The sequence below is a fragment of the Python bivittatus genome, unplaced genomic scaffold (assembly GCF_059951505.1).
Source record: "Python bivittatus isolate LINGU-HERP-01145 unplaced genomic scaffold, Pbiv_v1 ctg000850_np1212, whole genome shotgun sequence".
NCBI classification, from domain to species: Eukaryota; Metazoa; Chordata; class Lepidosauria; order Squamata; family Pythonidae; genus Python; species Python bivittatus.
Genome location: NW_028277112.1, coordinates 55,838,835 through 55,861,809, shown reverse-complemented (window position 1 = coordinate 55,861,809; position 22,975 = coordinate 55,838,835). Strand labels below are relative to the sequence as shown.

The following is a 22,975-nucleotide window of genomic DNA, read 5'->3' as shown; positions in this document are numbered from 1 at the left end:
AATCCTGCTGTCCCCTGAAGGCACTGTGTTCCCATGAATGAGGGCACACAAGAATGAATGCACACGTGCCAAGAATAAATAGCTGAGCCATTTAATCAATTTAGCAGTATTAAAATTTCAAGGAAGGATTTTGATAAGCAGTTTTAATACAATAGTACTGGGTTAGTAACTTCTGAGGCAGGTAGGAAAAGGAACTGGTACTGTTAATTGCTGTATAAAATGTTGAAAAGAATCTAGCCTCCACATACAACATGGATGATAAAAGTTTTCGTTCCACCTACAAGTACAAAATAGTTTGATGAAATACAGTACTGTAGAAAGGATGAGTTCAGATATACACATAAATCAGGCTAGTGGCCAAAAGACCTAGACTATTCTAACAGTATAAAAATACCCTTCAGAAGACTTTCCCTTCCTTTCTGCTGAGACCATATCCCCCAGAATCCCCAGCTGGCACTGAAAGTCTGGAAGTTGTAGTCCTAACAAGCTTGGAGGGCATTATGTTGGGGAAAACTGTAAATTCCCTCAAGTTGTTACTGTATATTTTGTTTTTCATAATTACAGCATTTATAATTACTGAGCCTTTCTTCTCTGAAAAAGGTGGGTTTCTGGATATGAGCAGTGGCTCATTTGGGGGTTAAGATGCCATTTTGCGAATCATATAGTTCAAGATACCACCATTACGAAAATAGGTGAGCTCCACGTCTGTGTCAAACCTCATGATGGCTTGAAAAGTTTTTCCTGTATCCAACTGTAGAGAGAACATAGAGAACAAAGGATTAAGCAAAGGTGCAGATAGTTTAAGTAGCCCAAACACTGATCTTTTTAGAAATTATGCCAAAACTCGAAAGAAATAGGATCTCCTTGGAAATAATATTACATGACCATGCATTCCTTCCTGGATGCATTCTTTGTGTGTCCAGTTTCAAGAAAGCTCTCCTAACTTCTTAAATTAGGAGTTTGGGGACATGAGGACAATGTTCAAATGTGCACACACAATATTTCAACAAATGTCAGAGGCTCAAGGGTATACACATCACTTACTCCTGTCACACCCATTAGAACACTTACCTCACTTATAGGCCTTGCCATTCACCACAGTGCCAAAGATGGTTTTCACTGAATTAAAAACCCTATTTATTCTGGGTGTCTGAACAGGGCTTGTGGCTTAAGGGCTTCCACCAAATTTTGTTCCTTAAACCCAATGCACAGCCACCCAACATAAAATTGTGCACCCTTCATGCATATGCATACACACACACACCCCATTGCTACACTGAAGTTATGCATCCCTGGAAACTCTTACTTTGATCTGGATATTCATTCTGGGTGCCAGGTCCTCGGGAATAACGATTGTGTAACGTTCCTGCCCTGTCAGTCCTAGACTCTCTGCATCCTGGCCTGGGAGATACTGTAGAGGAATGACTCCCATGCCCACCAGATTACTGCGGTGAATTCGCTCGTAGCTCTCTGCAAGGACTGCTTTGATACCCTGAGGGACACACAAGGACATTGATAATGAAATAAAAAGGGTTGTAGAAAAGAAGTGGGTAATTATTTGTCAGGCAATTATGCAGACAAAAGACCTCAGGTCCATTCTCAACACCTCTGGGTAGGGTTGGGAAAAAGTCAGTGGTGATGCTGTGCTACGAAGGTCAGGGGGCTCCCTCAACCGAAGTAGCTTCTCAGTTTCCTAGTCTTAAGACATTTGAGAAGCTTGTCAACCAAAAGCTGCAAAGCAGTAACTTCCCCTCTTGAAAGGGCAATCCCATCACAAATACGAACATAACCTGAAGGAAGACATGGCGGGCAAAGGCAGAGGAGAGGAACACTAAAAAAATCCAAAACTCCTCTTGCAGTGATATTATGTACACGTAACAATAATGAAACAGAACATTTCCTTTTGAAGCTTAACCTAGAACTTAAAGAAGCTACGTTCATCCATTGAACCAAAATCTATTAATGAATGCTCATGTGGGTAGCTTGGATGTCTCTTGTCAGACTTACTGGGCAAAACATTTCCCTCCTCCTTTGCCAGATGCTGAACATTCCATGAATTTGGGGAGACTATTAGAATGCCTGCTGATTTCAGAGGTAATGCATTAGCACGCTTGGGGGTTCAGGACTGGCAATCTGAAGGACTCTGCTTGCAGAAAGAAGGCAACATCCAGTTCTCTCCAAATTTCTGTTTGTTCCTTTTTATATGTTATTGGATAAGAGAAGGCTTCGATAGTGGATATCCATCGTGGAACTTTTAAATAATATTGTCTTCTTGTCTTCTCCCAGTTTAAAAACAATGCCTCTGGAATATAATGCCTTCTAAATAGCCCTGTGTTTTCGTTCCCTTATACCATAGGAAAGCATGCCAGCCCAACAACAGGTCATGTCCCTCTAAAGTCAATAATCTGTTATTTCCTAAAGTTATCCAATCCTTTACCCACATCAAATTTGTCGCCTGGTAATATAATTCCCAGTTAGGCAAGGCAAACCCACCTCTTAGTCTTGCGTCTTGTAGTAGTTTAAACTTTATTCTTGCTTTTTTACCCTGCCAAATGTATTTCAATACGATTTTATTTAAATCATCAAAGAACTCTTTCCCTAGACAAATAGGAATTGTCTGGAATAAATATAATATCCTAGGCAATATATTCATCTTAATGGTGGATATTCTCCCAATCATTGATAATTGTAGGTTCTCCCATTTTGTCAAATCTGTTGCAATCTGTCATTTAAGTTTAACATAATTATCCTCCTTCAATGTACTACATCTTGGTGTAATATATATCCCTAGGTATTTAACCCTGTTTGTGACCTGTATTTCTAGAGCTTCTTCCAATTCTTTCTTTCGCCTTGCTAACATATTCTTTGTTAATATCTTTGTTTTATCTTTATTTATTTTTAAACCTGCTACTTTTCCATATTCTTCTATCTTTTCAATTAATTTTTTCAATTAATTTATATGCTGTTTCCAATGGGTCCTCTAGTATAAATACTAGGTCATTTGCAAAGATGGCGTCGCGGCGGTACGGTGTGCGATCTTGAGCTCTCGAGATCGCAGCCGATATCTCCGGTGCTGGATGGTCCTGAAGGACCCAAGCCGTCCCGTAGAGACGGCGACTATATAGGGCACGTCCTGTAGATCCCAGGGACATCACAAAGTCCCTGGTTGATCCAGGAGAAGTCCCTAAAACCAGCGACGGAGCGGCAGCCATCAAGACTGCAAAAGCCGGGACAGCTCCAAACGGAAGAAGAAAGTGTGTCAACCGGGTGAGATGGACCTTTACTATCTAACTTTTCTTAGAGAACACCCTAAGTAATTTAAAGTGAATTTTTAAAAGTGAAGAAAAGTGGGATTAAGCGGCGAGATTGAGCCTCTTAAAAAAACCTTTAGTTTTTCAATTTTCCCTTTTTATGGATTTGAATCTGGCAAAGTGTTTTGTTTTGTTTTTTAAACTCAACTGGACTGGCTTTTCTTTTCGATATTTAATAATTTTTGATTTCAAGCTTCTCCTTTGGGATTAAGATCTCTTTTAGTGCCCTAAGAAACATATTTCTTTTTCTTTTCTTTTCTTTTTTTTTCTCCTTTCTCTCCGGCTGGGAAAGAGGGAAAGCAAAGAGAAAGTTAATGAAAGAAAGTAGCACTGCCATCTAGAGGCTTGGATATATTGTTTTTTCTACTGTGACTTGTTTTATCCATATTCAAGGACTTTGAGCTTTCTAAAAAGATAGTGGGACGTGCATGATAAACTGTTTATACAGGTGCCACCCGAATAACTATAAATAAGAAAGCGGAGTTGAAAGTGGATTTTGAAAATGTTTAAGGTGGAAAGCTTGATTTAGTCACAAGAGCCTTGGATACTTAGTGGCAGTAGCTTACTTCTTGCTAGAAGCTTTGGTTTTTTTTCTTTTTTTTTTTCTACCCTCTCTTTAGCTGGATTTTTAAAGAGACTTAGCTTTTTTTTTTTCCTTCCCTTTTTATTTTTTTATTTGTATATTACTGGATTAAAGTAGACAAGTGCCTGAAGATTTTTTCCCCTTTCCCTTTTTTTCCTGTTTCCTTATTCCCTTTTCATTGTTTTTCATTTTTATCTTTTGGAGTAGTAGCTGTGGTTTTTGCCTTTATTCTTTCCCCCTTTTCTCTTTCCTGCAGTTTCAAGCACCAAGATGAGCAGGAAAATAATAGCCCCAACTTCATCAACATCAGTAGCTTCCTCCTCACCACCTGGGAGACAACGCTCAATCCAGACAATGATACAATATGAAAAAGAGAAGGAAGTGACATTGCAGGCAATTATGCAAGAAATTCAGAAGATTGGAGAGAGGACGGAGAATATTGAGCATAGAATTGAAAAGACGGATGAAAGTATACAACAGATGATGACAAAATATGAGGAGAGATTCAAGAAAATCGAAGATGAGGACATACAAAGAGATAAGAAAATTGGAGATATCGATACCCGACTGAGTGAAGTCGAAAAAGGCAGGAGTGAACTGCTAGGAGGGGAAATTGATAAATCAGAATACTATTTGAGATTTCAAAATATAGAGGAAGAAAAAGGTGAAAATCTTGCGGAAACAATGACAGAAATATTGGCAGAAGCATTGGAGATAACTAAAGAGAAGATGACGGACGGGATGGATGAAATCTTTTGTGTTTACACAAGATATGCAATGAGAAATAAACTACCAAGAGAAGTACATATAAGATTTACCAAAAAAACTATTAAGGCACAGATACTTCAGGTGGCAAGAGAGAAAACACTAAAGTACAAAGACAAATTGTAGTCCTGAAGCAGGTGCCAAGAAGAGTAAGAGACATAAGAAGGCAATATTCATTCCTGACTAAAGAGCTACTCAAAAGAGGAGTAAACTACAGATGGCTGATTCCAGAAGGTCTCCAGTTTACCTGGCAGGAACAAAGACAAAGAGTTGATACAGTCCAAAAAGCAGAGCTATTTTATTCAGAATTTTTCAGAGGAAAAGAAGAAGACATACAAAAGGAAGAATCGTTAATTGAGTTTCAAGAAGAATGTGTGGCAGTAATTGAAAAAGAAAAAGAAGAAAGTGGGGGAGATGGTGTTCTCAGAGAGCAATGAGAAGTAAGATCTACTAGAGCAATTAAACCCTCGTACAAAGCCTAACATGGAGGAAAGAAAATTGATTACGATCAATATAAATGGACTCAATTTAGCTACTAAAAGAAGGAAAGTATTTCATAAATTAGAGAAGTTAAAGTTTGATATAATTTGTCTGCAAGAAGTACACATCAAAAAACAACATGAATATTTGTTGCAGCAAAAAAAATTAGGTAAATTATTCACTTCTTTGACACAATGTAAAAAAAGAGGTGTGGTCTTATATATTAGAGATACAATGCTGCCAGAACAAATTTATGCAGATGATGATGGAAGGATTCTGATGGTTGAAATAATAATGTTAAAACTCTTTTAATTGCAATTTATGCTCCCAATGACAACCAAGAAGAATTTTATAGGAAATTACATATGAAAATAGTTGAATTGGACTATATTAATATTTGTATGATGGGAGATTTCAATGGAATAATTAATGATCAATTGGACTACAAAACACAGAAATTGACAAAGAGAACTAGGAAGACACTGCCAAAATCCTTCCTTCGAATGATAGAAGAAGTAGATTTGAAAGATGCATGGAGAGAAAGAAATCCGGCAAATAAACAATACACTTTTTATTCAAACAGACATGCATCTTGGTCTAGAATTGATATGGTATGGATGTCAGCGGACTTATTTGCCAACATTCGAGAAATTGAAATACAAACAAGTACTTGGGCTGACCACAACCCAATGGTAGTTATTTGGAAAGGACAACGGAAGAGATCTAGATGGACTTTAAATAATAGGATATTAAAAGAAAAAGATTTTAAACAGAAAATAGAGAAAGAACTTACCTTCTTTTTTAATGAAAATAAAAAAGAGGATACATCATTACAGAATCTTTGGGACACAATGAAGGCCTATACAAGAAGTTTAATAATAGATTATACAAGGAAAAGAAACATAATGCAGAAAAATACCTTTAAATTATTGGAGGATGACCATAAAAAACTGGAAGAAGAGTTTGAACAGGAATATAAGAGAAGAGAAAGAAATAAAAGGAATGAAGATCAAAAAGGAAGAGTACAAATTGCAAGCTTTTGCAGATGACCTAGTATTTATACTAGAGGACCCACTGGAAACAGCACCTAAATTAATTGAAAAGATAGAAGAATATGGAAAAGTAGCAGGACTAAAAATAAATAAAGACAAAACAAAGATATTAACAAAGAATATGCTAGCAAGGCAAAAGAAAGAATTGGAAGAAGTCTTGGAAATACAGGTCACAAACAGGGTTAAATACCTAGGGATATACATTACACCAAGATGTAGTACATTGAAGGAGGATAATTATCTTAAACTTAAACGACAGATTGTAATAGATCTGACAAAATGGGAGAATTTACAATTATCAATGACTGGGAGAATATCCACTATCAAGATGAATATATTGCCTAGGATGTTATATTTATTCCAGACAATTCCAATTCGTTTAGGGAAAGAGTTTTTTGATGATTTAAATAAAATTGTATTGAAATATATCTGGCAGGGCAAAAAAGCAAGAATAAAGCTTAAATTACTACAAGATGCAAGAGTAAGAGGTGGGTTTGCCTTGCCTAACTGGGAATTATACTACCAGGCGACAAATCTGATGTGGGTAAAGGACTGGATAACTTTAAGAAATAATAGACTATTGACTTTAGAGGGACATGACCTGTTGTTGGGCTGGCATGCTTTCTTATGGTATAAGGGAACGAAAACACAGGGCTACTTTAGAAGGCACTATATTCGAGAGGCATTGTTTTTAAACTGGGAGAAGACAAGAAGACAATATTATTTAAAAGTTCCACGATGGATATCCACTATTGAAGCCTTTTCTTATCCAATAACATATAAAAAGGAACAAACAGTTAGATATACTGAGATATTGAATGAAAAGGGTGAACTTAAAACTATGCAAGCGTTAGAAGAACAAGGTATAAAAATGAACTGGTTTTCATATTTGCAAATACAATCTAGATTTGATAAAGATTTTAAAACAGAAGGTATCTATGATGAGCTGACTGTTTTAGATAAAATTTTGATGGGCACTGATGAAAAGGTGATTAAAAAACTTTATGGACATTTACTAGAATTTAAGATGGAGGAAGAACAGGTTAAAGATACAATGATTGCATGGGGGAAAAATTTTGGATATGGAATTGATTTAGAGAAGTGGCAAAAACTATGGTCTCAAAACTATAAAATGACAATGTCAACTGCATATAAAGAAAACTTGTATAAGATGTTTTACAGGTGGCATTTACCTCCAGCAAGGATTGCGAGAATGTACAAGAACAAGTCTGATAAATGTTGGAAGTGTCATCAGAAGCCCGGCACATATTACCATATGTGGTGGACATGTCCAGAAGCTAAAAGATATTGGATTAAAATCCACACATGGTTGGAAAAAATGACAAAACAACATATAGACTTTAAACCAGAGACATTTCTATTAGGAATTATACCTGAAACACATAGTAAAGAACTGAAATATTTGATTGTAAATGTTTTGACAGCGGCTAGAATTGTATTTGCTAAAAACTGGAAAAATGAAAAAGTACCTATGCAGGAGGAAGTTATTAAGAAAATTATGGAATGTGCAGAGATGAGTAAATTAACATTTGAAATTAGAGAGCAAGAAGATAAACAATTCTATATGATATGGGATCTGTTTTATCAATGGTTGGATGAAAAGATATAGTAATGTAATAGATCAGCAAATTATATAATAGAAACTTGACAAACTGATATAAATTACTATATATATATATATATATATATATATATATATATATATAATCAATGGATAAAAATGATATAAATCTTATTATGAAAGCTGGTGTTATAGACTAGTAACAAATGAATAATAATTGATAATTGATAAATATATAAATATGTGTTAGATAGATGACATGAGATTCTATATAAATGATGAGTGAAGACTATGAAAGGATGGCACAAATGATTGGTAACTGGCTGACACACGGTTTAAAATGGAAGATGGTTTTTTTTAATGCTTTTTATGTTATTGTTTGTATGTGTTTGTTGTAAAAAATAAAAAAAAAAAAAAAAAATTTAAAAAAAAAAAAACTGGAAGAAGAGTTACAGAAATCCCTGCAAAAAAAAGACATTAAAGCTAAAATGGATTTAATTAAACATAAAATGGGATTAATGGAAAAGGAGGAACTAACACAAAAAATCAGAAGTGCTAAACAGAACCTCTTTGAAGATGCAAATATACCAGGTAGATGGCTAGCTTATAAACTGAGAAAGGAGAGAGAATCAAAAAGGATTAATCAATTGATAAATGAAGAAGGACAGATCTGCTTTGGTAATGAGGACAAGAAAAAAATTATACAAGATTACTATGGAAAATTGTATTACCAAGAGAATGTTCAAGAAGAAGAAGTAAGACAATATTTACAGAAAGCAAAATTACCTCAGATACCTAAAGACATTGAAATAATGTTAGAGGGGAATATAACTATGATGGAACTAACAGAAGCTTTAAAAAAGCAGAATGTTGGGAAAGCCCCAGGTCCAGATGGGCTGCCAGTGGAATTCTATAAAACCTTCCAGGACATATTGAGCCTCCAACTATTGGAAGTTATGAATGAAGTTATGACAAAGAAGAGGATACCTAAAACATGGACTGAAGAATATATTACACTTATACCGAAGGAGGATTCTGACCCGCAACAGGTTAAAAATTATAGACCTATATCTCTACTAAATTCAGATTATAAAATTTTTGCTTCAATTTTGGCAGAGAGACTGAAAAGATATTTAAATAATTTTATTCATGCCGATCAAAACGGATTTCTGCCAAAGAGACAAATTAAAGACAACATGAGAGTAATTCTGGACACTCTGGAATACTATGAGGCACATCCTGAAAAGCAAATGGCCTTGATATTTTTAGATGCACAAAAAGCCTTTGATAACGTGAGTTGGCGATTTATGTTATTGCAATTGGCACAAATGGGCTTTGGCAAAAAATTTATTCAAGCCATTGAAACAATATACCATAAGCAGACTGCAAAGATCATGATAAACGGAGATTTAACAGAACAGATAGACATAACAAAAGGGACGAGACAAGGCTGTCCACTATCGCCCTTGTTGTTTGTTTTAACATTAGAAGTGTTGAATAGGAATATAAGAGAAGAGAAAGAAATAAAAGGAATGAAAATCAGTCCTCTCCAAATTTCAATATCAAAGTCGCAAAGCCAATTTTCTGGGGTTTTTTTGGCTTTACCCATGACATGTCATTGCCAGTCATCAACTGCTTAATAGGCTATAGGTGCATGTATATTTTCAATTCCAATTTGTGTATTCTGGTTGATTTCAGTGTTTTCTTGGAAAAGTATTTGCATGGCACTTAGAAAAGTCCATCGTTGAAATAACAGAATTCCTATTGAAGAAGGCTTATGAAATACCTGGTTTGGGTAATATTGCAGCCATGCTCCAGCTCTGGGAGTCAAAACATGGGTACATGGAATAATCACTTCTATGTCCTCTAATACACCATGTCTGCATTTCATATGATTTGAATGAATATATCATTCCAATGTGTTCAGTTAGGATATTAGATCATTTGGAATGAATAAATCATTCCAATGATCTAATATCTTAACTGAAAGCAAAAGCTAATCATCTGACAAAGATTTTGATAATATAGAAAAAGATGTCAGTTTCTCAATGCCAAAATGGACTCTCATAATGAAAATGGCACATCTAAATACATAAAGGAAAAGTCAAAAGCATCAATAATGCTTGTTTGCTAAACTATTTAGAGGTTTCAAAATAAGAGTTTTCAAAAAGATAATATTCAAATTGGCTAGTTAAACTTTGGCTGGTGTTTTTTCCCTTGGCTTTTCAAGCTTTTATTGCACACAAGAGATCTGTGTGCAATAAAAGCTCAATTTGGGCATTATAGTTAAATAAGCTATGATAATATATGGAGGAGCCTGGGAAACACATGACCACTCTTGCATCTTACTGGCCCTACCCGAAAAGTTTTCAACTTAACAGAACTATTCAGTGGAGTTTTTAGTCAGACTTGCTTCAATAGAAGCAAAAACTTCCATGCAACTGGGAATCCTGATTTAACAAATTTTCTAAGTGAATATGAGTAGAAATCCCTAGATTATTTCTATACCGCAGAGGCCCCTAACATTTTCAGGCCTAGGCACCCTTTCAAGGCATCATTCCTTGAATCTTGCATGATCATAACATCTTGCAAGATTTCAGTGATCTGATCCAAAATAATACGCAATATTGTTGGGCTCTGAGCAGATATGGTTTGGGGGCAATAGATGCGCTGATATCCCTGAATGTCCTGTTGCTAAACCCTGCTGTTTAATTTTGGTATTATGTCCTGTTCAGACATAATGTCTAAACAGGACTAAACTTCAGTAACAAATAGTACATACATTCAGAAGTTGTACTACTGATGATGGGGAATATCTGATTTGGTGATAGTATCTATGCAAAGGATTTTCAAATTTGAACTGATTTTAAGCTGAACATGAATCAGCAGTATGACATGGCTGCTAAAAATGCAAATTTAGGCGGTATCTAAATAAGTTTAGTTTCAAAATCAGAGGAAGGCTTCCATTGTAGTCTGGATTAGTCAGAGCCCACTTGGAGTGCTATGACCAATTCTGGCCACCACTCTTTCAGTTGGTTCATCCAAACCTAGCATGTTATGAAGCTCACTCTTCCTAAAATAACCTACTTACCAGCAGGAAAGGCCCCTTTGCTGCCCAGTCCCGGGAACTTCCTGAGCCATATTCCTTACCGGCCAATATGATGAGTGGGTGGCCAGCTTGTTGGTATCTCTCAGAAGCATCAAACACATCCAGCTATAAGCACAAAATTCAATTGACCTCAATTAGTGAAGCAACGTCTCCAGTAAGTGATTCCTTCCTTCCATGCTTGTTGTAATTAACCCACGAATTTCACACAAAGGCATGAAATATAAAAAATGAACAATAAAAGCACAATTGCCCCTTCCCTGCAACTCACTCAATAGTTTGCCAAATTAAACTAATGATCCCTATCTCTCTACAATTAATGCTGTAGAGAAAAAAGTGGCATTTTTCCTTTCTTTCTTACATATTACTCAATTCGATGAAAGAAAATTGGCTTCTGAATTGACATCCAAAGGAGAAGCAAACTGCAGAGGCATGTTCACAGCAAGGAATATGTATTTATTCTTGCACTTTAATATCAAGGTGACCAAGAGATATAGATGAATGCCTAGTCTTTCGGCTCTGCAGGGGACTGCAGCCATCCTGGTTTCCCACACTTCAGTGAAAGCCCAGCAAGAGGGAATTCCTCATGCTGGACTTCCTCAGACTGAGGAGCATGGCAGCCAGGAAGGCTAAATAAACCACCATCAAAATAAATTTCTAAGCATGTAAGCAGAAGCCATCTCTTGAGAAATTCACCACTGCCTTCTTTTCACAACAGAAGATCCAAAATCACCTTGAACAAGGTTTCTAGAGGCTGTACCTCCAGAGCTGGTGCATGGACCATGGATGTCTGTCAGGGGGAAACCTACACAGAATTTTTACCAGCCTCTACGTTATGCATGGTTACTGAAACATAATAACTAAACACCATATATTTTTTTCTAAGGAAATGTATGGTTTTACCTACAGGGGCCTCTAAAGCCCCAGATTACTGTGCTATTTGAACACTTTGCAGCCCACTAAATACATAGATTCAAACTCCTGCCTGAAAGGACACAGTCCCGCAGCTGCAGGAAAGTCAAAGCTACATCGTCATGGGGCCAAACCTAATGCCAAGAGGGAAAATACTTACAGTTTCATCAGATGGGAAGTGGATGGTCTGGGGGGCCTGCTTCTTAAGAAATTTGTTCAACAGGCGTATGTTTGCAAATGTTCCTCTTGCCATGACAGCATCATTGCCCCGGCGTGAGCCATATGAGTTGAAATCTCGAGGAGTGAGGCTGTCAAGATGCAAAAGAGCCAAGTCTTAATATCCAAAAGCCCCAAAGTGTTTAGTAGATAAGCAAAAGGTCCCCTTGCATGTAGCTTCTTTCAGTGCAAGGTCCACCATGGTACACAGTAGCCTCTCAAACAGCTTTGATGTACAGTATTCCCTCAAAGGATTAATCGGCAGAAGAGCTATACTAAGTTTGAAGAAGGGAGGGGGAGGGGGGGAAAAACAAAAATCTTTCTCCAACCTGGTGCCCTCCAGATTCGCTGAGATGCAACTCCAAGAATTTCAACTATGCTGGCTGATAATTCTAGGAGACACAATCCCAACCAAGTCTTTAGGATGCTGCGTTTGAGGACTGTCCACTAAAAAGTGATCAAGAATGAACATGCTTTTGAGACTCTCCAAAACATTCTTAAATGACCCCTAACGCAAACAAAAATAATTGGAGCAGGTGAGTAAGTAAGAAAGATGTTTCAGGGCTTGGTAGAAAATCAGCAAATTATGCAATATAAAATTCAGAGGACATTAAAGACTGAGGACATTAATATGTGTAGTCTACATTTTAATAGGAACTTTTCCAATTTTCATTTCCTGAACCTGTAAATTGGAATGCAGTTCTACCCAAAGGTCTGCAGTTTTCCTAATAAATTGCAACTCATTAAAAAGTCTACCAAAAATGTGTATATTAAGGAAAAAATTGCATTCAAAAATGAATTATGGTAAAAAGAAAATCCCACCCTGCTTGCAAACTGCATGTTAGAAGAGATCTAAGCAGCATTCATACAAAAACTTTGAGCAATTGAATTGTTTGAAATGTCAAGGGCATTTACTGCCCAACTGCAGGGAAATTGTCTATTTCTATAAATATGATAAAGACAAGGGCTAATTTTTTGCCTAGACAATAAGCACATCCTAAGGAAATAGGCAAATACAGGTAATCTTCACTTAACAACCATTTGTTTAGCGACTGTTCGAAGTTACATTGGCACTGAAAACAGCTACTTACAACTGGTCCTTGCACATGACCGTTGCAGCGCCCCTGCTGTGGTCACATGATCATGATCCAGGCGCTTGGTAACCAGCTCTCACTTATGATGATCGCAGTGTTCCAAGGTCATGTGATCACCATTTGCAACTTTCCCAGCTGGCTCCCAGCAAGCAAAATCAATGGGGAACCATGTGATTCGCTTAATGACTGCATGATTTGCTTAATGACATGATTCACTTAACGGCCACAATGATTCACCTAACAACTGCCGCACAAACAGTTGTAAAATCAGATGTTGTCACGTGATGCCTCACTTAACAATGAATTTTCCGGTCCCTACTGTGGTTTTTAAGTGAGGACTACCTGTACACACCTGTAATACTGAATATCTCCTCTGCAATACATCAGAGTCAGATTATTCAGAAGACAACTGAATTTCAGAAACACCTCATGCAAACAAGGCAAAAAGTTATTCTCTTCCAACATGTGCTGCATTAACTTATCCCCATGTCATGGGACGCTTGCAAAAGGATCATGGTTCAAAAAGTATTCTTTCACATTTTCCTATGATTCTGGGGCAATTCCCCTGAGCACCTGCTAGTAGAATGACTTCTGCTCAGCAGGCAGAAGCACCTCTTACTCAAAGAGAAGCAGAAATGCCTGAGTTGGGGCTTTCAGATGCATTTCACAAAAGGATACACTGAGGTGATACAGCTCCCTTTCTGGTTTATCATTGGTCTAGGACATTGGTGACTAGATTGCATAGTTATAGCTATGAATGTGCTTCAAAAACGATTCAGAAAATCTGCTTTGCCCTTGTGCACGGACAGCATTTCTTTAATATTCATTAAAGGAACTTTCTTCTAGGTTAGGATTAGAGTCTAAGGCTGAAAAAAAAAGACACCAGGGATCTAGTCCAGGGTTTCTCAACCTTAGCAACTTTAAGATATGTGGACTTCAACTCCCAGCCAACCACGTGGGTAAGTCCATATATCTTACAGTTGCTAAGGTTGAAAAACACTGATCTAGTCACAAGAATTAATACAACAAATGAGAGCAGTTACAAAACATCTTTATCTAAGAGCTCTTTAGCACTGGGAGTAGTTGCACAGACCCAATAACTGGCTTCTAGATATTATTATTGAATTCTACAACCAAACAGCTCAATGATGGAAAAGAGAGAGAGTAGGACATCTTTGTCCAAAAGGAATTCCTCTCTCACAGACTCACCCTCGACCAGTTAAGTAACGGGCAGCTGGACTGTTCCTTGCTATATTCCCTGCAGGAGATATATGGTCAGTTGTCACAGAATCACCAAGATTCAGCAGGACATAAGCATCAACTATGGATTTAGGGGGCTGAAGCTCCACGGTCTGAAAAAAACCACAACAGATTCATGTTTACCTCTCAGGCACATAAATGAGGGCTGGTTTATGGCAAAAGAAACGGACACAGCTTCCATTCCTCCAAAGTATCTGAGAACTGGGCATTCTTGATCTTATTGGAAAATCTAAAGGGCCATAACTGTTCTTTTTTCCCACCCACCCCCCACCCCCTCCATTATACTATTCTGCCTAGAATTTGGGGAAACTTCAATTTTTAGGAAGAGCAGTGCTTTAAAATAATCAATATGCTTGCTGTTCCCAAGAGCAAACAGGAAGCAATTCATGTAGATGATTCCCTAACCATGGTTAGGAATTTGGGGCGCCAATCCACCAGAGGGTCACATTCCTCTTTCTACTTGTATATCCACCTTTTCTCCTGCATCTTCTGAAAAATGGAAATATGTTAATTACAGTACAGCAATGCTCCGTTATTCAATCAGAGCATTGACATATAAAGAAAAGAATTTAGTTACTTCAAATACTTTTGCAAATGCAGAAGCTTTATTTCCTACTCATGAGTCAAACCCACCTTCCCTCCCTCCCTCCCTCCCTCCTTCGTTCCCCCCACCCCCTCAATCTCTCTCTCTTTTTAACAAGCTCTTTCATGGAAGACAAGCAAGGATACAAAAATAAAATTCAAGAGAGCCGAAGATGCCCTAGCAAGACACCTCTTAAACTTCAAACTTTGTTAATAGACAGGCCACTTTTGCTTAGGCTTCAGAAAACATTTAGAGAAAGTTAAAAAAAAACCTTAAATAATTTAAACAAATCACAACACACAAAGCATGATTATGTAGGGTGGAGAACTATCAGAATTATCAGAAAATTCATCAGAGGGCCATGAAAGCAAAATTACCAGATTTTCAAAAAATGGAGGAGATTTAATATATGTGGATTTTGGATTCCAAACATATAGTTTGTCTGATGGGACATCTAAGTCATTCCAGGATTTGTTTACTGTCTGAAAAATAAGAAAAAAAAATTAGGATACAAACATAGCAAATATAGACATTGTAAATCCATCTCTCTCCAGCCTATGGATAAACAGACAGGCAATGTCAGAAAAGGTTCCTTTTGATCCAGAAACACATGAAAACAAATGCAGGTTTATGTTTATTGTTCGCTTTCTGAACTAAAGCCTCAGAACTCACAACTCAAAGTCTGGCTGACCTGGTTAAGTTTGAGACCAGAAGAACCAAGGCAGGATGCCCACTTAGAACGCTCCTTCTCTGAGATGGTTTCCAAATGATTCCATACCTTCCAACAAGGTTTAAACAGTTCATCAAAGTTTGGCCAATCCCACATTGGCCTTCTGGCGATTTTCTACTAGAATACCATTACCTCATCCAGCTCACATGGGAACTAGCTTTTGTTTTTGGGAAATCTCTATGATGTCAACTGAAATTTAAGTTCCACTTAACAAGAAGCTTAGCCAAAGCAAATGTAACATCGGTTGAAGGCTTTCTGAGCAAATGCAGGAAAGCGCGATTTAATACCAAGTATTACCTCTATTTTCTGGTAGACCTCTTTAAACATTCCTGGAATTACATATTGGCGTTCAATGGCTTGGATCTCATCTCTCATAGGCCAAATGTCCTTCAGAAAGATCTTCTTTCCTTGTGCATTTACACCTGCAATTAATGGAACACTGGCTTTAAACAGGGACAGGGACCCCTTGGACTGCTACCTTGTCCTCCACAGAGGCAGTGATCTGAACTAGATTTCATTTGCTATAACCAGATCGATCCTTTCTCCATGAACATAAAGACTATATGCATATGATGCTTCTTGGATACAGGGAAATATGGAAAATAGTCTTTTATGATCTCACACCCCAATATGCACACATCCACACACACACAAACACATTTGGTTTCGATTCTCACTTATTTGAAGTCGACCCCTTCAAAAGGCCAAATAGTTTGCAAATGATGCCTTACCTAGAGGATCTTTTTCAAAGTCAATCCTTATGGTCCCTGCAATAGCATAGGCTATTACCAATGGAGGGGAGGCCAAATAATTGGCACGTGTGTTCGGGTGGACACGGCCTTCAAAGTTCCTGTTTCCAGACAGCACACCTACAGCTACTAGGTCTCCCTGCAAGAATACCATCCATATTGAAAAAGAGAATAGTTTCTATTTGTTCACATCATCAAGGTCCACGTACAAGTGACATGAAATCTCGCTCCCCCCCCCACAGTTAAAGACTGTAGAAAACATCCACTTATTAATATTGAATGAAAATGGGAAATGGGCTACCAATTTCCCAGTGTTACTTTTCCTATACTCTAAGAGCAAGGAATTCTTTTAAAGAGGTGTTTTTCAAACTTGGCAACTTTAAGATGTGCCAACTTTAACTCCCAGAATTCCCCAGCCAGAACATGAAAGTTACCAAGTTCGAAAAACACCGTTTTAAAGAAACCCATTTCTATATTGCTACAGCCATTAAACTGTGCAGAGAAAGGGCATGATAACCCTCATTAAACAATGCACTGACAAAGTCAGATCAATGTAAAATAAGCAAAGGAACAGTATTTTTTATTTATTTTATTTATATTTCAGATTTGGTTACTGCCCATCTCACTAGGAAGTATACTAAAACATGTAGAGCGTTTCGCTTCTAGAAGCAATAAGCATTCTGTTTTCTGCAAATTCCGAGTTTTCATACACATTTCCACTGTCTGTCTGCAAATCTGGCCATACCCATCCAATTTTGCTTGGTTCTGATTGTTTGTATGCAAAATTGCAACAACACAGGACAAAAACTCAGCAGTACCTGAGTAATGGCTTCAACAACAGATTCTGGCAGAGGCCCACTATTACCAATGCATGTCATGCACCCATAGCCAACCACATCAAACCTGCGGAGAGCATGAAAGTAAGTATATTATCAATGGACATTTAGCAGGAAAGAAAGGATCAAACAATTGCATTTCTATTGTTTCCCAGATCATGTAATAAATTCAGAATGATGGTGATGATGGAACATTCTTCCAACTAGGCCAGGAAGCTTTGCATTGTCTGATTCTGTGAAGGGAACAATGGGAGGGTGGAAAACTATTTAGATATATTGTGTCAAATGTTTCTAAGGGTGAAATCATAACCTCCTCTCACACTCATTCTCAGGCCTTTCAGAAGGGATGGTCTTTGTAAAACTGTTTGTAGACTAGCTGCTTCAGATCAAGGATAGAAAAAAAAATTGACTGAGCATAAAAGGAGTTTTCCAGGCTAACCTTCTTTCTGGCATATCAATTTATAAGCAGAGTGGGATAGGTATTCGGACTGTTGTTTAGAAAAGATATTATTAAATCTTTAGATAAACATTAAATTATTGTAGGTCACTGTACAAGAATCACTTGTACAGTGAGATGGGTGGCATATATAAATTTGAAAAATAAATAAATAAAATAAACATTAAATTATACAATCCTCACCCATCATGAGATACTTTATCCCCTTATTTTGGTTAAGTTGGGCTTTGTCCTGCATGCGTCTCAATATTACATAAATATGGTGCTTTCTGATACAAATTTAGATGGAAAGTAGGTGAATCACCCTACCCTGAATCACCCCAAAGTTCATTTTTCTTTCTGTTTATTAAGGAATTAAAGTGGTGGCAAATCTCTTCCGCTTCCCACGCAGTCTGTAATCCAGTGAACAATTCTTGCATATACAACATTCTCATGCTAGCTGCATGCAACTGTCTTCTTAACCTTCAGGCTCAATGAGGTCTACAATACCATAGGCCTAACATATTCTCTACTCAGTTTATACTCTCCCATCTTCAGCTGAATGCATTGATTGGGTCTATATAGAACCATACAATCAGTGATTTTTTTAAGGCCATGTAGGTCTTCTGATTCAACAGCCAAAAAGGTGTTTTAGAGCACACAAGATCACTCACACAGCACTTTTCTGCAACTTCTCAAAGCAGATGCAGCCTGAACTGAGAAGACATGACTAGTTTCAAGAGTTGTGGATAAATACTGTAACTGCAACTCTACATGCTCTGGAGTTGCTCTTTGCCTTCAAATCCAAAGTGCTAAACAACCCTAGTAATTTTGCAGCACATATAGTTGCAACTGCTATATTTTCCTTAGGTTCTTTAAGACAATATATTCCTTACTCTCTAGTTATAGCTACTTGATTAAACAAATGATTCTTTGTAATCAGGAATCTATCTTTGAGATTAAAAGTACAAATGAAAGTTTCTATTCAGACAAAAAGAAAAAAGAAAGAAATAGAAAGAAGGTCTTACCCTAGTTGAGCAAGGTAAGGCATCACTCCACTCTCCCTTAAATAGTATGTGACTACTCCACTTCCTGGAGACAGGCTAGTTTTAATGTATGGTTTCACTGTCAACCCGGCTTCTACAGCTTTCTTTGCAAGCAAACCTGCATAAAGAGTCATACATCTTATGTACCCGAACCCATAAACCTTATTTAGCCTACTTCAGAATATTTACACAGCTGGCACACTGCTACTCAACCTGCCTCCAAAAATCTCAGATATCTTCTTTCCTGCCTTGGAAATAGCAGGGAAATCCAGAATGTAAGGCCTCTATTTCCCACAGTTACGGTGGTCCTGTTCTTAAGAGAGCTCAGCCACTTGCTGCCTTCTTGCAACAGTGAGAGGCCAAGCAACCGCCATGTTTCTCAGGATAACTAAATGGAATACCACTCCAACAATGTGCCTCTGTGACTTATGGCCCAAGTCACTGAAAAACAAAAATGACTATAACTCAGTCTCTGAGTTCCAGGTAGAAATGCAGTGCTTTTACAGAGACAGACTCCAAGAGATCCTGGTGAAACACAACTGTGCATTTCCATGGAAGCTGTACTGCATTCAGATATAATAATATGAAAAATCAGGAAGAAATAAAAGGGCAAGGAACAGCCTCTTCTCCACCAGTTTTCAGCTGATTTTAATATATATTCCCTATCTCCAGAGAATTCTGGAATTCAATTTCTGTGGAGGGAAGTCCAAGAACCTTTAAAACAGTTTGCTATCAACGAAATTCTTAGAGGTTTGTGGGGTAAATATGCAACATATGTCTTTAGTTAACTGGTGTCCTAAATGACTACTTACCAGCTCCAAGCATCACAGAAGGATTACTGGTGTTGGTACAACTAGTAATAGCAGCAATCACAACTGAACCATGTGTAAGTTCAAACTCCTTATCACTATAAACAAACTTGACATGGTGGTTGTGATGTTCAGGGGCAACCTGAAAGCCTTTAAATCCTTGCTGCAAATAGGAATAAACAAGAAAAACATATTTTTTAATTTTGGTAACAAATGCTCAGACAGAGAAAAAATGTATTTCTAAAACTGAGACATCAGAGAAAGGTATCTAGCGGTTTGCATGGAAACTGAAGACCTGCCACAAAATATTGCAGTGCAGCTGATCCTTATCAGTATTCCACCCAGCATACTCTATTCCATTCTATCACTCCTCAGTTTCCTGTAATTTCCTTCCCATTGTCAGCTGGTTTTCCACGTCAACCAATTTTGGGTTATTATCATCATCATCATAAAAATTCTGGAAGCTTTACGGTTCTCTTGAACATGCTGACATATTCCTCTTGTTTGTGGATAGTTGGAGTAACTGCATTAATTGCCTTTGATGAATTTTAAACATATTTAAATAAAATAAATCAGTTCACTCTTTCTCCCAGCTCCATCTTTTTTTTGAGAAGGTGGCCCCCTGGTACGTCGTTCAAAGCCAGGTGCAGCTCAAGGATATATGATATTCTATCACATAGCCAAACACTCTGTATAAATGCTGGTGAGAAGAGAAACATTTTATAGCATCTTCCTCCACCAGGCCAGGTATAGGAATGTTGGAATTAGAAATTTTGCAAAAGTCTTAGCAGAATTTAGTGAAACTTTCAGTCTTCTAGCTGAAGTTTGACTCCAACCCTCATTAACCTCAGCCCTGGTCAATAATCAAGGATGAGGAAAGCTGCAGTCTCAGTCTGGAGGATCCTTTATTTCATGTTGCACTTTGGGTATGGTCACTGCAGTCTAAGTATAATGTTGTATCTACTGACTTCAAAATGGTTCAGTCTTTGGCTGATGAAATGCCACACTTATCAGCATCCTTTTGGCCACAAAACCCTTTATTTTGCACAATAAAATTATTAAAATTCTCTCTTTGAAATTTATGCACAAATTTACTGGTTTCACTAGTAAAAGAAAACATGACATTATCCTAAAGAATCAAACTAAGGCCTGGATAGCAGGGGAGGAAATGAATTTCTATCAGCCACCAAAGAATTCTATCATGAATGCATATTGGGCTGTGAAAGAATATATTTTTATGTTTAAGTCTAATCTACAAGCATAGGAGATTTTCCACAAATGAGAGATATACTTTACTAGCCTCAGAAAAGCCAAGGTATCTCCTATAAATTAATTATAAATTAATAAACATATAAGAAGGAAGATCACATGCCATACAAAACGGGTATCTTTTAAATAGAAAATTACATCACCTTTGCTCCCAAGCAGGTCTCAAAATCCTTCTTCATGTCAGAGACAGCAACCTTGTCCTGTGGTCTTTTAGGGCCACTGCAACACGGCACAACCGTTTGCAGATCCAGTTCTACAATCTAGTGAAAAGAAAGGAAGCAGGAAGAAAGAGGAACAGAGAGATGCTAGCTTTCTTGAAATTGCCACCTTATATATTTATATGTTCTGTGTAATTTCTCCCACCTAGTACCCCTACAAATATGCTGGATTATTACAGCCACATCCACTAGGAATTAAGAGCTGTAGTTCAGCATGCCTGTCCCAAATGGGGGCAAGCTGCATTTGGAGGGCTTCTGGTGGAGACAAAATATTCAGTGAGATGTGTGTTCCAACCAGCAAGGATAATTCTGACAGAATTGGGGAACTGTAGCCCTTCACCTTGGAGAGATGTTGTGTAAAGAGGTCTGTTGCTTCTCACAGTTTGTAATGATAGTTTACCATTCACAGTGAGATGGGCGGTGACAAATGTGGAATATAAATAAATAAATAAAATAAATTCATCAAAAAGCTGGGAGGGCTATTTTATTGCAAAGTACAAATAGAGTCAAATCCTCAAGATTAATAGCACGATGTTGGGGGATGATTCCAAGACAGGCCTGCACCAACTTGAATTCAACCCACGAGCTTCATTGTGTGGCCCACCAAGATTCTTGATAATCCTCCCTATTTCTGAAATCCCAGCCATGAAGCATAAATAGAGGGTTTCTAAAGTCCTTCCTTGGTGGTCTGCCATAGGTAGGTGGTGGGCTGAAACTGATTTGGCAGATCCTCAATTGGGCCTGTGCTGACTTGTTTCAGGGGTTTCAGAAGAATTTTAAAGTAAGGAATTAGACACAGAAACCTTGAGGTTATCCACATTTTGCTTCCACCAAGTCAAAGTACTTAAGGCCAGCCAACTGACTTTGGCAGAAAATCCAACAAAGCCTTCTCTCTCCCATGTCAATAAAAATGTAATTAGATGCCACAAGACTCTGCCTATTAGGCCCAATTCTGTGACCATCCAGTAATTTCAATAATTCTAAAAACATTACATCTTTTTAGACATCTTTAATTTAACTATTATACTCATTAGGGGCTTTTTGGTTCTTATCTTCTGCAGTAGTTTTGTGACCAGCTTCTATGTTTTCAGTTAACAGAAGATGCAGGATCATTTCTTGAGATCATTTCCTGAGGGGCTTGAATGTTCCTTTGAGGAAAATACAAATTTAAGAAAAGGTACCTGAGTAAAATCTGGATCCTGAGATGAGTTATTGAAATCTCTGAACATTCCTGTAGCCTCAAGGTATTTTCTTATATGCTTAATCTTTTCTTGATCACGGCCTAAAATGGACAAAAATAGCAACTCAGTGAATTTGCAAACACATAGGAGGACCATTTCTTATGGAACAGCAAATCTAAAATGCTATATAGAATTTCAGAAAATCTCCAGTATTACCACAAACATACAATATTGGGTACTAGTTTAGTGTACACATTAAGAGCCTGATTGTAAAGTTATTACCAAACTTTAAAAATGAAGTATGTAAATGTGTCTGAATCATCATACTGGCACTTGCAATGTATGCTTATACAGTTAATTTTTCAGGTAACAGGGCAGATGTTTTGGGTATAATTGGAAGTGTACTAAATACGTGATGAGAATTTGTATGCGATTTACCATTTGTATACTCAATAGTATCTGAAATGCATACTATCTATATGTAAATGTACATGTAATATTCCTGAAACTATTATTTGAGCTAATTATCCACAAGTCAATTGCTTGAATTAATAAGTTTGTTCTTTACTAACTTTAACTTTTAGGATGACACACTTATTGGTTGTGAAACCAGAATATCAGATAAGAAAACTGGTTGCATCATTGACCTATTAAATAAATACACTAAAGGGTAAGAATTTGTCTGGATAACCATGCTTGAACAACCACCACTTGAGCAGGACCTGTATTTTATATGTGGCTAAAAGTGTGATTTTTA

The 22,975-nt window shown here is 37.3% G+C and overlaps 1 protein-coding gene across 3 annotated transcripts in view; it reads right to left on the bottom strand.

The window, feature by feature from the left end:
• Positions 1-77: 77 nt before the first annotated feature.
• ACO1 (aconitase 1) overlaps positions 78-22,975 on the bottom strand; it is a 53,600-nt gene continuing 30,702 nt past the window's right edge. For all 3 annotated transcript variants that reach the window (XM_088130063.1, XM_088130065.1, XM_088130064.1), the window contains exons 9-21: positions 22,219-22,319; positions 20,963-21,079; positions 19,554-19,713; positions 18,724-18,859; positions 17,242-17,326; positions 16,406-16,562; positions 15,972-16,096; positions 15,322-15,426; positions 14,311-14,453; positions 11,952-12,099; positions 10,865-10,987; positions 1,307-1,492; positions 78-751 (exon numbers count right to left, since the gene is read on the bottom strand). In XM_088130063.1, the coding sequence (XP_087986189.1) occupies positions 638-751; positions 1,307-1,492; positions 10,865-10,987; positions 11,952-12,099; positions 14,311-14,453; positions 15,322-15,426; positions 15,972-16,096; positions 16,406-16,562; positions 17,242-17,326; positions 18,724-18,859; positions 19,554-19,713; positions 20,963-21,079; positions 22,219-22,319 (1,700 nt within the window). In that variant the 3' untranslated portion in view covers positions 78-637. The remainder of the gene's footprint in view (positions 752-1,306; positions 1,493-10,864; positions 10,988-11,951; positions 12,100-14,310; positions 14,454-15,321; positions 15,427-15,971; positions 16,097-16,405; positions 16,563-17,241; positions 17,327-18,723; positions 18,860-19,553; positions 19,714-20,962; positions 21,080-22,218; positions 22,320-22,975) is intronic.